Here is a 14516-nt window from a genome sequence, read left to right on the forward strand (position 1 = left end):
GAAGGAGGGTGGTGAGCGGCCGACTGTGTTGGGAGGGGGGTGGTGAGTGGCCGACTGTGTTGGGAGGGGGGTGGTGAGCGGCCGACTGTGTTGGGAGGGGGCTGGTGAGCGGCGAGGGAGGCGGGGAGGGGCATGTTGGTTTCCCGTTGCTGTTGTGACAAATGTCTACACACCTGGCGGTCATGGCCACACAAGTGCACACTCTCACAACTCCGTGGCTCCACGGCTCAGCCGGGTCTCACAGGGCTGACGGCAAGATGAAGGTCTCGGGGGAGGATCCCTCTCCCTGCTCTCCCGGTTGCTGCCAGAATTCAGTTCCTGCGGTTGCAGGACTGGGGTCCTGTTTCCAGACTGGCTGTCAGCTGAGGCTACTCCAGCTTCTAGAGGCCACCGCACTCCTTGGCTCCCGGCCCCTGCTCCAGCCTCAGAGCCACATCCCCTCTTCTTCCGTTTCTCTCTGACCCACCCTTCTGGGCTCATCTGAGTGGACTGGGCCACCCAGATACCCAGGTCATCGCCGAATCTCAAGGTCCTTAATCGTAGTCACACGTACAGAGGCTTCTTTGCCATGTGGGGTAACACGGTCACGGGTCTCAAACATCTTTTGGGCCATTATCCTGCCTACCGCAGGTGGAGACAGCCATGGAATGGAAGCAACTTTGCTAATTACCTACGGGAGCTTTGAGCTTTCCAGCCCAGAAGCCCAGGCCCGGCCCCCAGGCTCGGTTCGAGAGCCAGGGACCCACCATGGGGCCCCGCCTCCCATGCGCACCCCCTACCTGGATGAGCTGGGCCCTGGGCGTGGCCAGCAGGTTGAGGGTGCAGGAGAGCTTCCGGAAGAAGTGCTCTCCAGCCGCCCCAAAGCCGGCGCTCCGCATCCACTCCAGGAGCTGCTGCAGGCGGGCGCAGGCCTGGACACCTCTGGGCCAGTGGAAGCAGCTCAGGGAGGGGCCTGTGGAGGGAGGGAGGGAGGGTGATGCCTGGGCTGCCCTCCCCGGGGGACACAGACACGGGCCTGTCCCCAGAGCCTGCCCTTCCTGGCTCTGGGCCACTGAGGACATCACAGCTCCATGACAGGCAGGAGACCTTCCCTCTGCTTCCAAGGCAACTGACCAGCCTCGAACCCCTCTCTGGAGCGGGGGTGCGGTGGGAGGTGAACGTAGAAGGGCAAGGTGGGCTGTGACAGCCACTGACTCCACAGAGCAACCCCTGGCTGGAACCTTCTCCCACCCCTACACACATGTGCAGGAGGCCTGCTGCCACCTGGGTCTCCCCATGCACCCCAGTGGCCCTGGCTGGGAGTGACCAGTGTTCCTGAGCCCCACAGGTGAGGCAGGGTCCAAGGCCAGAGTCTGCGGCTGCACAGACCTGGGTTCCATCCTGGCTCTGAAGTGTCCACCGGGCAGTTCTGGGACAGTCTGGTGACGCCCTGAGCCCGTTCCCTCCCTGTCACGGGGAAGAGGCCCCGTGCAGACCTCTTGGCCGTGGCTTCTCTGAAACCCTGATGGGACCTTGGCTCCTACGGGATGCGCTGTGGCAATCTGTCCCCCCTCACTCTGGCCTCCCACCCCTCAGGGACACCAGATGCTCGGGGAGCAGGAGCCCGACAAGGGCAGAGTCGCCCCCGGGAACTGGCGAGGGAGGCGCCAGCAGCCGTCACATCCAGGAATGTGAGCCCCGGACCCCTCAACCCCGCATGAGGCCCTCACCCCTGTCGAGGAGCTGGTTGAGGAGCAGTGTCCCGGAGAAGAAGAAGAGGTAGGCGAGCATCTGCGAGGCCACCTCGGGGTGCACCTGCAGCTGCCGCAGGAGGTGCAGGGCTGCCTGGTACACGGACACCACGCGGCGCAGCTCCTCGGGCAGTTCGGGGGCTGAACACCAGCTCTCACGGCGCTCCGTCTGGAATGGTGGACACTCCAGGAGTGCTGGGAGGCAGATGTACAGGGACTGGCGGGGGCGAGAGAAGAACAGCAACCAGCATTTCCAGGAGTGCTGGTGGCCGAACAGGGGGCCTGACCCAGCGAGCTCCCCACCCACGCACTGCTTGCAGGGACCCGGCCTCGGCGGCTTCCTACTGGACAGGCCACAGCTTTGCAAACGTCCAGTGTGGGCTGTGGGGACACAGGAGCTGCCTCCCGGGGCTGCTGGGGGCAGAGGTGGGGTACAGGGGGCTCAGGGGGATCTGCTCCTGTTGGAGGCACAGATGAACTCAGAAGGCACACAGAGGTAGCGCCTGGGGGGATGGGCTCCAACAAAGGGGCTGGAGACCCCCATGGGTAAAGACGGGAGAGCCATCACTCCCCCGAAAGTGGCTCACCACACCCCCGATGCACCCCAAGCTGACCAGAGTCACAGGGGGACCGGCGGCAGCACCTCTGGCACCCGCGGGTCCAGGGTGACAACAGGGCCACTTCCCTTGTGCCCCATGCTGGAGCCTCCCCCATCTCATCCTTGACCCTTGAAACAATGGCAGGAAGGGGGCGTTCCAAGGTGAGGGAAAGAGGGAGCTGGGATGGTTCTAGGGTTTCTGTGCGACCTGAGGAAGAGGGAGTGTGGGGGGTGCAGCTGGGCCTTTGCAGAACCTGCAGCCACTGCTCCCTGCTGAAGTGGAGCTTGTCACGGTCCCCTCCCTCAGCCCCCCAGAAGGCCCCTAGGAGAGCCACAGGCACAAGCTGGAGCCCCACTTCATCCCAGCAGCTGCCTGCGGGCAGAAGCAGTGCCCGTCTGTGTACCTTGGAGACGTAGTAGACGCACTGCTGGAAGGCGTACAGCACCACCTCCTCCAGCACTGCCATGGCCTCCTCGCTGGCCGTCAGCGTGCAGGAGAACAGCGACTCCTTAGAGCCTGTGGGGAGATAGCCACACGGATGGTCACAACGGGCACAGCACTCAGGAACGCAGCAATTCAGCCAGCCGCCAGCTCTGTCCCTGCCGCGGGCACTGCCCAACGCGCCCATCTGGGGTCCAGACGCCATAAACCGGCCGAGGGACTCTGGGCCCTGGCTGGGACGAGCGCAGCAAACCTGCCGCCGCCCTTACCAGGAGAGGAGAACGCTGGGGAGGGGGCAGGAGGGGCCCAGACACCCAGCGTCTCAATGCTCAGCCCTGCCTAAGTGCTCATTCACTCCCACGTTCTGATAAGTTTTCTGTTACAACCAACTGCACCCAACATAGCAGGTCCTAACTCCCTCCCCACAGGTCGCCTCTCACCCGCGACACGGGTCGCAGGACTCTGGCAGCAGCCCCCGAGTGGCTGCCACTCCGTGGAATCATAACAGTCTTTCGGGAGGAAAAAGCCCAAATCACCTATTTCACCCCCACTCCCGGGTGTCAGTGGGGGCGGCTGGAGCTGAGGCTGGGGGGAGCTGCCCACGGAGCGGTTCCTGCCCTCTGGGTGGGGGCTCTTGTGAAGGTGAGAGGCCCCCGACAGGGTGGAGCCTTCCTGGGGGCTTCCAGAAAGTGAGGGGGCATGTGGTGGTCTCAGTGACTGGGGGTACCATCAGCACCCGGGGAAGGGGCCAGGACCCTGGTGTCCCGCCTTTAGGCACGTTCATTCTCTCCCGGGACTGTGGGCGGCGGCCACAGCTCCCCTCCTCTGCCTTCTGTGGGGTCTTCTTCCAGGAGGGGCAGGGGGCCGCACCGTGGGAGCTGCCTATCGGGGCACCTGACAGGGCTGCGTGGGTGGCGCCTGGTGAGCCAGGCCAACACTCACCCCGATGCGGGCCTCCCAGGAGCACAGGCCCCCAGCTGCCCCTCTGCCACGTAGAGTGCACGGGAGGCCGCCCACTCACGGCCAGGACAATGCTGCGCCGAGTCCCTGGACAAGCCCCTGTCACTTTCGCTCCTCTGCTCCTGGTGCTCCTCCGTCAGGGGCTTGGGGCTGCCTGGCCCAAGCCTGCTCCCCAAGAACCTGTGAGACCCCCCCAGTGCCTGCCCCACAGGGTCACATCTGGGACCCAGGCAGGGCAGCTGGAGGGACCCGGGGGTCCAGGGCAGTGAGGGGCTCTCAGGTTCTGCCAACCTCAACACTGCGCCCAGAGGCCTCCAGGCCTGTGGAGACACACAAGGCGGCCCTAGGGCATCCACAGTGAGTAGCAGCCAAGGATATTCACAGCCACGGCAGGCAGGTCAGGAGGCTGAGCTCCGACCCGTCCACCTGTCCTGGTGCCCTGACCTCGACTGCCTCAGGCTGCCAGGTCTGAGAACCCAGCACCACATCACTTCCTGGGCAAGGGCAGGGTGCCGGCGGGAAGAGGGAAACGGGGCGTGGGAGTGACCGGAGGAGGAGAAGGTGGCAGGGGCTGTGCTGAACGAAACCACAGAGCAGCCTCCAACCACCCGCCACGGGCCTGAGACTCCATTTCTTCTTTTATTTTATTTTTGGTAGAGATGGGATCTCATTATGTTGCCCAGGCTGGTCTGGAACTCCTGGGCTCAGGCAATCCACCTGCCTTGGCCTCCCAAAGTGCTGAGATTACAAGCATGTGCCCCTGCACCCGGCCGTGAGACTCCATTTCTTTCTTTCTTTTTTTTGAGACAGAGTCTCACTCTGTCGCCCAGGCTGGAGTGCAAGGGCACAATCCCAGCTCACTGTAGCCTCCGCTTTCCAGGTTCAAGCGATTCTCCCGACTCAGCCTCCCAAGTAGCTGGGACTACAGGAGCACGCCACCATGCCCCGCTTATTTCTGTATTTTTAGTAGAGACAGGGTTTCACCATGTTGACCAGGCTGGTCTCGAACTCCTGACCTTAAGTGATCTGCCCACCTCGGCCTCCCAAAGTACGGGCATGACAGGTGTGAGCCTGGCCCTTAGACTCCATTTCTAAAGCCCCCGAGAAGCGTTTCCCTGTGGTACCATGGCTGGTGGGATTTCTGAGGATTTCCGACGCCCACAAGCCATTAAGAGGACACACCAGGCGGCTGCCCCTGCCCTGCCCCGAAACTCCACAACCCCTGAGGAAGCCGGCCCTGTCCCTAAAGAAGAAGGCGCTGAGCCTCAGCCATGAAGAGAATCCGAGACACACACGACGGTGTGAGGCGGCATGGGAGGGGCCTGGATCAGAGCTTTGGACAAAACAGTGTTTGGGGAATGACAACGACCATGTGACTCGCTCTCAGGAGGGGACAGCCCTGCTCTCCGAATTCTTCCCACAGACATTTCCTGCAGAGAGTCAGGAGGCTGATGGGGCTGTGACCCTCCGGCCCCTACTAGGGGCTTATTTCCCACTCCATTCCCTGGCGCCTGCCTGGCCCTTGACACCGGGAGCCTGCGGGCGTCCCTGGGCCCCGACTCCCATCGCCGGGCCAAACACTACCCAGGCCCCTGACCAAAAATAACTTCCTCCCGAGACCAAAGGCAGCAGCTCCATCAGCCTGGAGCAATTTTTCCCATGAAGAGCAGCCAACACGGGGACCACATGAGACCCAGCTGCCTGCAGCCACCAGACCCAGGCAGCCACGAAGCCACGTGGAAAGTCAGCTGGGGACTCGCCGGGAACACGGAGCCCAAAAGTCACAGGTCCGCGAACTGACTCTTTCTGTGGGGGCCGGAACAAAAAAAGCTGGCCCTGTCCCCCCGTCACACGGAAGGACCAAGTGCACTGCAACGTCAGCAAGGGTTGCCCTTGGCCAGCTGCAACCCTGGAGTTGCCTCCATCCCAGGACCACCTGCTGGCTGCAACTCCAGCCCTAGAGGATGGCGGAGTCAGGTCTGCAGGGAGAGGCGACGGGCGCTGGAGTCCCGCGAGCCCAGGGGCCCCAGGGGAGGACTGCAGCCAGGCAGATGGATGTGGGGAACTTGCGTGGAGACTTAGGGACCCACAGTCGTTTATGTCACTTTCTGGGAAAAAGCCAGAGGAAAGGTCTAGCTTAGACCCAGGCCCCGTGGACAGGCAGGGGCTACCACGTCACGTGGGGGGCAAGGGCACCGGCCAGAGGCCTGGATGCCCACCGAGGCCAGGAGGGGCTGACACTACCCCCACATATTCAAGGCAGCCCCAATTCCCAGACCGAGGAGCCCCTGGCAGGACCCCATGTCCCCTTCCCCGTGAAGGAGGGGAGAAGGAAACAGTGGGAAGGAACCGTGGCCGGCAGGAAGGAACTCGGACAGATCTCAGCCAGCTCTGCCTCCCCCAGGAATGGGGGCCCCACCCCACAACCTCATGGCCAGGGCCAGCCCGGCCTCCTCCATGCAGCCTCAATCCAGCCTGGTCTCTGCCACCCGGCCTCCGCCTGGAGGCTGACTGGGCCCTGACACATTGTGGGAGCCTGTCCCACCACAGGGTCACTGCGCAGATGCCCCGGCGCCTCCCTCTCACCACCGAGAGCCCCTCCTCTCAGGAAAACTGCCCCTAAGGCGTGGGTCCCAGCGCCCCCAACACAGCCTGGCCAGGACCTTGCCTGGCCTTGTGTCCTCCGGGTTGTCTCATATGCAGTCATAGCCACAGATCCCTCCCAGGGAAGGGGACACAGCTGAGTACACAGAGACCCCGCAGCGTCTGGTAGACTGAGCCCTTGGGAGTGCCCGTCCCTGCACACCGGGCCCGGGCTTCCCTCGCAGCTTGGAGACGCAGCCCAGGGCAGCTCGGAATGCGCCACTCACTGACCTGGGTCCTCCAGAGGCAGGGCCACAACGCCACGGTCACTCAGGACCCTCCGGCCCTGGGCCCGCCTGACAGCCCACCCCACAGATGTGAGGGCAGTGGATGGACAGCAAGGCCGTGGGGGGCAGAACCAAGGCCGCCCACGAGAGGCTCTGGTCCCCAGTCCCCTGGGCCCGCGTGTCACTTCCGCAGCACAGTGGCACAGTCCTGCTGCCCCACCTGGCTCCATTCCAGGCCCCACACAGCCTCAGCAGACACACCAGCCGAAATCCTACTCCGGCTTCCGGGCCCGGCCCCACGTCCCCTTCCTCACGAAGCCCCCGAGACTGCCCTGTTGGAACTCCTCTCCCTTAGTATTTTCAGAACACTTCCTACTGCATTTCAGAAATTCTGAAATGTTGGCCAGGTGTGGTGACTCACGCCTATAATCCCAGCACTTTGGGAGACCGAGGTGGGCGGATCACTTGAGGTCAGGAGTTCAAGACCGGCCTGGCCAACATGGTGAAACCCCATCTCTACCAAAAATACAAAAACTAGCCGGGAGAGATGGCATGCTCCTGTAATCCCAGGTACTCAGGAGGTTGAGGCACGAGAATCGCTTGAACCTGGGAGGAGGAGCTTGCAGTGAACCAAGATCCCACCATTACATTCCAGCCTGGGCGACAGAGCGAGACTCCGTCTCAAAAAAAGAAAACGAAATCCTGAAATGTGTATTTCCCACATCTTAATCTATGAAACTGACATGATCTATAATTTCACAACGATGACTGGCAACATCTGTCATTCTGGAATAACGGTGCGTCTCAGAACGGGTGGCGGTCTCATGGCCGACGCTCTAACGCCCCTTACATTTGGTTCATGGTGGACAGTGGCATCTGTCTCCTTACTGAGTGACCTGTGTAACCCCCCGGGCCCTCCTGCCAGCAGAAGAGTGGGGCTGCGGTCAAGGGGACGCCACTGCACGGAGAACATGGGATGATGGGGACAGACTGAGCACCAAGGCGCTGTGGGGGGAGGTGCCAGGCTGGCCCATGCCACCAGCACCAGCCTCACAGGCCGTCCCCGAGCAGCTGACACATGGGAGCCCAGGGGCTGAGGAAGCCCCGGCATGAATCCATCCCTGCTATCATGGCCAACTCGGTCCTGAGGATGGCGAGGAGGTGCCACACTCCCCGGCCTGGGGCGCCAGCGGGGGGAACGGAGGGCAGCGCCAGCCATACCTGTGACGTCCAGCTGCTCCTCCATGCTCTGCATGTAGAGTGGGCATTTCTGCTGGATAAAGTACAGGAGCTCGATGGAATTAGACATCCAGAAAAGAATGGGCTGCAAGTCTGGAACCAGATCAGCCATGGCGCAGCCGGCCAGCGAGATGGGCTCCTGGCTACCAAGACAGAAAGACTAAGAGTTATGCGGAGACCCGACACCCAGGAGGCTGAATCTACCACTCTAAGTAAGGACGCGCGTTTTCACGGGACGCTGACGACGACTGCAACCGTCCACCTGACACTGCTGGGCGGGGACATTTAACAATACATGTACCCGCCTGGCATCTGTCCACGACATCCGACAGCCAGAGGTGCCTACAAGCCTAGCAGGGAGACAGCCGGGCGCCACAGCCATTGGTTAAAAAACCTTGGTAAATAAACGCCTTGCATGTCTTCTCTTTTGGAATGAGATCATAAAGTGGCTACGAATGCTGAGACAGAATGTGTGCCAACATGTGTGTGCGCGCCTGTATGCGTGCATGGGGGTGGGGGCTGGTCCGAAGTTTTTAGAACAAGAAATGTCAGTTCCATTACATTATTTAAGTTAACAAGGTAATTATCAAAGGAAACAAACAATAATAGAGCTATTTGGGGAGGTGCACAAGGCAAAATGAAATGCTACTTTATTAAAGCAGGAAGTCAGAAAATCACATGGAAAGTCCATGAATCGCAGGGTAGCACGGTGGCAAAGCATGCCATTTGAAGACTCAGAGGCAATCGTTAGAAACCCAAATTGAGGCCAGGCATGGCGGCTCACGCCTGTAATCCCAGCACTTTGGAAGGCCAAGGTGGGTGGATCACCCGAGGTCAGGAGTTCGAGACCAGCCTGGCCAACATGGTGAAACCCCGTCTCTACTAAAAATATAAACATTAGCTGGGCGTGGTGGTGGGCACCTGTAATCCCAGCTACTCGAAATGCTGAGGCAGGAGAATCGCTTGAATCCGGGAGGCCTCCCAAGTAGCTGGGACTACAGGCATGCACTGCCATCCCTGGCTAATTATTAAAAAACCTTTTTTTTTTTTTTTTTAAAGACACGGGGTCTTACTATGTTGCCCAGGCTGCTCTTGAACTCCTAACCTTAAGCAATCCTCTTGCTTTGGCCTCCTAAAGTGCTGGGATTATAGGCATGAGCCACCATGCCTGGCCCTGATTCTGTATCCATGGGGTTTGTTGTTACTCTGAGTAACAAAAGCAGAAGTAGCTCAGGCCCCTCCCTGGCCAGCCCGATGCAGGTAGGGGTGGGGTGGCGCCCTTCCCTCCCAGGCCTGCTGCCTCCTGACTCAGTGCTCCCTTTTCAGGGGATGACGGCAACATCAGGGCTGCCTCCTCCCTTGGCGGCAGCGTCCGCCGTCAGGCTGGCTTTCAAGCTCAGAGCTCCCAAACCCTTTCTCCCGCATCTCTGGCACCAGCCGCAGGATGTGTCTGTCTGGTGTGACTTGACACTGCCTTCTAGTGCCCTCAGCCGGCCTCTTGGAACGTCTGAGGGGTGGATACGGCGAGGCTGTGCTGAGGTCCCCAGGTAATTCCTCATTTAAAATGCCAACCACACGTCTTTCTCACAGGTTCCTCATCTAGTGCATGCACCAGCTTAGCATTAAGCCACTGGACAGGCTGCCTCAGACGCCCTGCGTCCCTAGCAGCTCAGAGGACGCATTCATCCATAAGCCTCCATAATCGCAGCTGGCGGACACAAATAGCCGTGTGCCGGAGTGGTGAGCAGGAAGGATCATTTTGCAAACAGATCAAATCATGCAGATCTGACTTGGGACTGCCTGGGGTGTGGAGGGCGGCCCTGCTGCCTGGCCCGGATACTCCTTGTCACCTGTGTCCCTTACTGGGGGGATTCTAAGGGGGGCGAGCCAGGCGGCTGCCACTCTGCTGGCCACAGGGCATGGTGCAAGCCCAGTGCCTGCCCCCAGGCCCGGGGCAGAGCCAGGCTCCAGGCTGGACAGCTGTCAGAGTGACCACCGCGCGCAGTCCCACGTGTGTGGATCCAGCCTGGGGTCCTTCAAAAGGTGCCAAGCCCCCAGGAAATGCCACCAGGACCTTAAGGCAGTCAGTGTGTGAGGGCATCTGGGAAGGGCTGAGGCCCTGCTTTCCTCCCTGTTCTCTCCCCAGATGGGCAGCCAAGCGGGGCTGGGGGAGGAAGCCCAGGCTGCGTCCCAGATTCTCCCCAGTGCCCCAGGTGTTGCCTGCTCTCTCTGACGTCACTTCACTGTTGTCTACACACAACGTTGACCTCTCTCGCGTGCGCACAGCTGGGGAGGGAAGAAACTGGCCTGAGACTGTCTCTCCTGTTTCTGGCGGCTAAGCAGGTCCGCTACCTGCTCATGGATCTGGCACAGCTAAAAGTCCTGCTCCTTTTTGCCCATTCTGGACACTGGCTTGAAGGACACGCATGTCTGCAGATGGGCAGAGGAGCTTTTTATGCAGTTAAAGGATTCGCTGGGCTCTTCGGAGACTAATTCCATCTTGTTTTCAACAGTTGCTGCCCTTCTCAATTTTACCAGAACCCAGAGGGTAGACGGGCCTCTCCCAGAAAACAAGCGACCAGGCTTTCCAACTGGAGTTTCAGGACGAGACTGGGGCCAGGTCAGCGCTGAACGCTCCCACCTGCCAACCTAGGGCCACGTGAGTGGGGGCCCAGGGAATGATGAAGATCCAGCCTGTTCTACCCAGACCTGTGTGGACGGAGGAGCAGGTCTAGTGGAAAAGGAAAACCCATGTTGTCCTAGAAGAGGGCAGAGGGGAAGGGCACTCGGGCAGGGACGGCACAGCCCGGCAGGAGGAATGGGCGCAGCTGGCTGGGGCAGGCCGGTCAGGGCGCGGGTATCTCCTGCGGGTGAAGGGAGGCACTGGAGTCCCACTCCTGGGAACCAAAGCGATGGAAACACTCGCAGGGCCCACAAGGAGCACAGAGGCAAGAGCGCAGGCTGCCGGCCACGGCCTACGCATGCCTGTCGCGTCCATCAGGAGAGGACCAGGGAACGGCGCACCCCAAAAAGTGGGTCAGCCACATCCACCCACCTGGAGAGGTCGTGAGTGAGAAAGCAAGCCACAGACAGCTCAGCTAGTGTCATCACACCCGGAAAGAAAGGAAGAAAGAAGGAAAAAAAGGAAGGAGAGAGAGAAAGAAAAAAGCCAGGAACAGTGGCTCACAGCTGTAATCCCAGCACTTTGGGAGGCCGAGGTGGGCAGATTGGGAGGCCGAGGTGGGCAGATCACGAGGTCAGGACTTCAAGACCAGCCTGGCCAACGTGGTGAAACCCCGTCTCTATTAAAAATACAAAAATTAGCTGGGCATAGTGGTGCATTCCTATAACCCCAGCTACTCAAGAAGCTGGGGCAGAAAAATTGCTTGAACCAGGACCCAGGAGGCGGAGGTTGCAGTGAGCCAAGATCACGCCACTGTACTCCAGCCTGGGCTACAGAGCAAGACTCTGTCTCAGAAAAAAAAAAAAGGGAAATGAAATGGTGAATGTATTGCAGGAAACTGTTAGAAGTGCTCTTTGGGGGCCAGGTGCGGTGGCTCACATCTGTAATCCCAGCGCTTTGGGAGGCTGAAGCAAGAGGATCACTTCAGTCTTGTCTCTACAAAAAATCCAAAAATTAGCCAGGGCATGGTGGTGCACACCTGTGGTCCCAGCTACTCGGGAGGCTGAGGCAGGAGGATCGCTTGAGCCTAGGAGGTTGAGGCTGCAGTGAGCTCTGACTGCACCACTGCACTCCAGCCTGGGCAACAGAGTGAGACCCTGTCTCAAAAAATAGTAATTAATTAAATTAAATGAAGTAAAAACAAAGAATGATTTGAGACACAGTAGTGTTAAAAGCAAGCTGAAGCTGGAATAATGTAAATAATAAAATGAAAGCCTGGAAGTGAGGATGGGGGTCGAAGCATTCTGAGATCTAGTGTTCCACAAAAAGATGAAGACATTAATATTTTCAGAATTACTTTTAAACTAATAAAGAAGGAAAAGGGGAATTTTAAAAAATCCAATCAGGCTGAGGTAGGCAGATCACCTGAGGTCAGGAGTTCGAGACCAGCTGGCCAACATGGTGAAACCCCGTCTTTACTGAAAATACAAGAATTAGCCAGGTGTGGTGGCGCGTGCCTGCAATCCCAGCTACTCGGGAGGCTAAGGCATGAGAATCGCTTGAACCCAGTGGGTAGAGGTTGCAGTGAGCTGAGATCGAGCCACTATACTCCAGCCTGTGCAACAGAGAGAGACTCTGTCTCAAAAAAAAAAAAAAAAAAAAAAAAAAAAAAAAAAAAAAAAAAAAAAACCCAATCAGATAGGAAAGTATAAAAATTAAAAGCAAAAGGCACAGAAAACAGTGTGAAACTGATGTTAAAAATGTGGCCAAAGACATCAGGAATGGCAATAAATCTAAATAGATTAAACTTGCCCATTAACAAAGATAAGTCAGGTGAATAAACAATCGCTTTCAAAACATAAAACAAAAGGACACAGAAAGGGTGAAGGTAAACTTTCCCTGGTTCCATGTATGGGCTGGAAAAAACTGATCAGGCGAATAGGAAACCAGTGAAAGGGGATGTGGTACTCACCCCAGGGAAAGAAAGATTCTAGGGCAATAAGAATCATCAGGACAGGCCGGGAGTGTGGCTCACGCCTGTCATCCCAGCACTTTGGGAGGCCAAGGTGGGCAGATTACATGAGGTCAGGAGTTCAAGACAAGCCTGGTCAACGTGGCAAAACCCCGTCTTTACTGAAAATACAAAAATTAGCCAGGCATGGTGGCAGGCACCTGTAATCCCAGCTACTCAGGAGACTGAGGCAGGAGAATCACTTGAACCTGGGAGGCAGAGGTTGCAGTGACATGCGATTGCACTACTGCACTCCAGCCTGGGCGACAAAGCAAGACTGTCTCAAAAAAAAAAAAAACCCCAAAAAAAAAACAGCGCCAGGAGCAGTGGCTTACACCTGTAATCCTGTAATCCCAGCACTTTGGGAGGCCGAGGTGGGCGGACCACAAGGTCAGGAGATCAAGACCATCCTGGCTAACACAGTGAAACCTCATCTCTACTAAAAATACAAAAACTTAGCCAGGTGTGGTGGCGGATGCCTGTAGTTCCAGCTACTCGGGAGGCTGAGGCAGGAGAATGGCGTGAACCCAGGAGGTGGAGGTTGCAGTGAGCTGAGATCCCGCCACTGCACTCCAGCCTGGGGGACAGGGCAAGACTCCATCTCAGAAAAAGAAAAGAACAAAAAGAAATAAAAAATGAAATAAACCAATCATCACTAAAGAAAGGGATTCGGCCAACACGGGTCTTCCTCCCCGAGGACTCTGGCCCAGATGTTCTTCCAGCAAAGCTTCAGGGCCAGCCCTCACCTCATACGAACCAATCTGGAGAACTAAGAAATGGAGAAAGCTCCCCAATTCATGTTCTGTGAACCTTGTTACTAAAATCAGACAAGGACAATGCAAAAAAATAAAAGAATGTAGACCGATTTTACCCATAAATTCAGATGGGAAAATCCTAACTAAAAGATCAATAGTCAACATCATTAATCGTCAGGGAGATGCCAATCAAAACCACAACGAGATGCCACCTCACTCCTGTTAGAATGGCCATTATCAAAACGGTGACAGATGACAGGTGTTCGAAAGGACTGCATGCTGTTGGTGGGAATATAAATTAGTACAGCTTTTACAGAAAACAGTATGGAGGCTCCTCAAAATATTAAAAATATAAACTGGGCGCGGTGGCTTACACCTGTAATCCCAACACTTTGGGAGGCTGAGGTGGGAGGCTGCTTGAGCTTAGGAGTTCCAGACCAGCCTGGGTGAACATAGTGAAATTCCATTTCTACAAAAAACACAAAAATTAGCCGGGCGTGGTGGCGCACACCTGTAGTCCCAGCTGCTTGAAGGCTGAGGAGCAGGAATTGCTTCAGCCCAGGAGGTGGAGGTGGAGGCTGTGGCGAGCTGAGGTCGCGCCAGTGCACTCCAGCCTGGGTGACAGAATGAGACCTTGTCTCAAAAAAAAAAAGAAGACCGAGGAATGTAGCACTCCACGTTAACAGATTAAAGGGGCAAAATACGATGATCACAGATGCAGAAAATGATGTAGTCAAATTCAGTGGTCATTCACAATTTGAAACACAGAACACAAAGATTTGAGGCAAACGGGGCAAACAAAACGTTAGTAATATTAAATCCCAAATCATCATCATCACCATCATCACGTCAGTGTCAGGCGTGGGATCACGGATGAGTGACGGAGTCTGCACTGTTCTGGGTTTTGTAAGTGATTCATTATTTTACAAAGGAAAAAGGAAAAGGCCCCCAGGCGTGCATGAGGGATGGAAACAGGGCTGTTTCTAGGCCCTAACGATGATGGTTCCGGAATGCACAGCACGAGCGCACAGCTGCAGCAGAGAGGCACGGCCTTCCTGTCAACGAGGAAGCTGGGTCCACCCAGAGCTGCACTTCAGACTGCAGGCCGCCCAGCAAACAGGCGCTGGGGTGGAAGATTCCAGTCCTCCCCGCACCTCAGCACTTAGGAGGATGAGGGCTGGGTACACTCCCATCCCCTCCACACCCTGCCTCAACCTCAGAACTCCAGCTGTCCTGAAGCAGAGCCCCAGAGGGAGGCCACCACGCCTGTCACTGGGCCAGTCCCAAT

The 14516-nt window shown here is 57.6% G+C and overlaps 1 protein-coding gene across 1 annotated transcript in view; it reads right to left on the reverse strand.

Moving 5' to 3' along the window:
• The window catches only part of RADIL (Rap associating with DIL domain), a 79612-nt gene that overhangs the window by 13154 nt on the left and 51942 nt on the right, over nt 1-14516 (reverse strand). Inside the window, exons 6-9 of the mRNA XM_023188496.3 lie at nt 7822-7982; nt 2733-2845; nt 1710-1947; nt 780-952 (exon numbers count right to left, since the gene is read on the reverse strand). Coding sequence (XP_023044264.1) covers nt 780-952; nt 1710-1947; nt 2733-2845; nt 7822-7982 — 685 coding nt within the window. The remainder of the gene's footprint in view (nt 1-779; nt 953-1709; nt 1948-2732; nt 2846-7821; nt 7983-14516) is intronic.

This window comes from Piliocolobus tephrosceles, chromosome 8 (genome assembly GCF_002776525.5).
Source record: "Piliocolobus tephrosceles isolate RC106 chromosome 8, ASM277652v3, whole genome shotgun sequence".
Taxonomy (NCBI): domain Eukaryota; kingdom Metazoa; phylum Chordata; class Mammalia; order Primates; family Cercopithecidae; genus Piliocolobus; species Piliocolobus tephrosceles.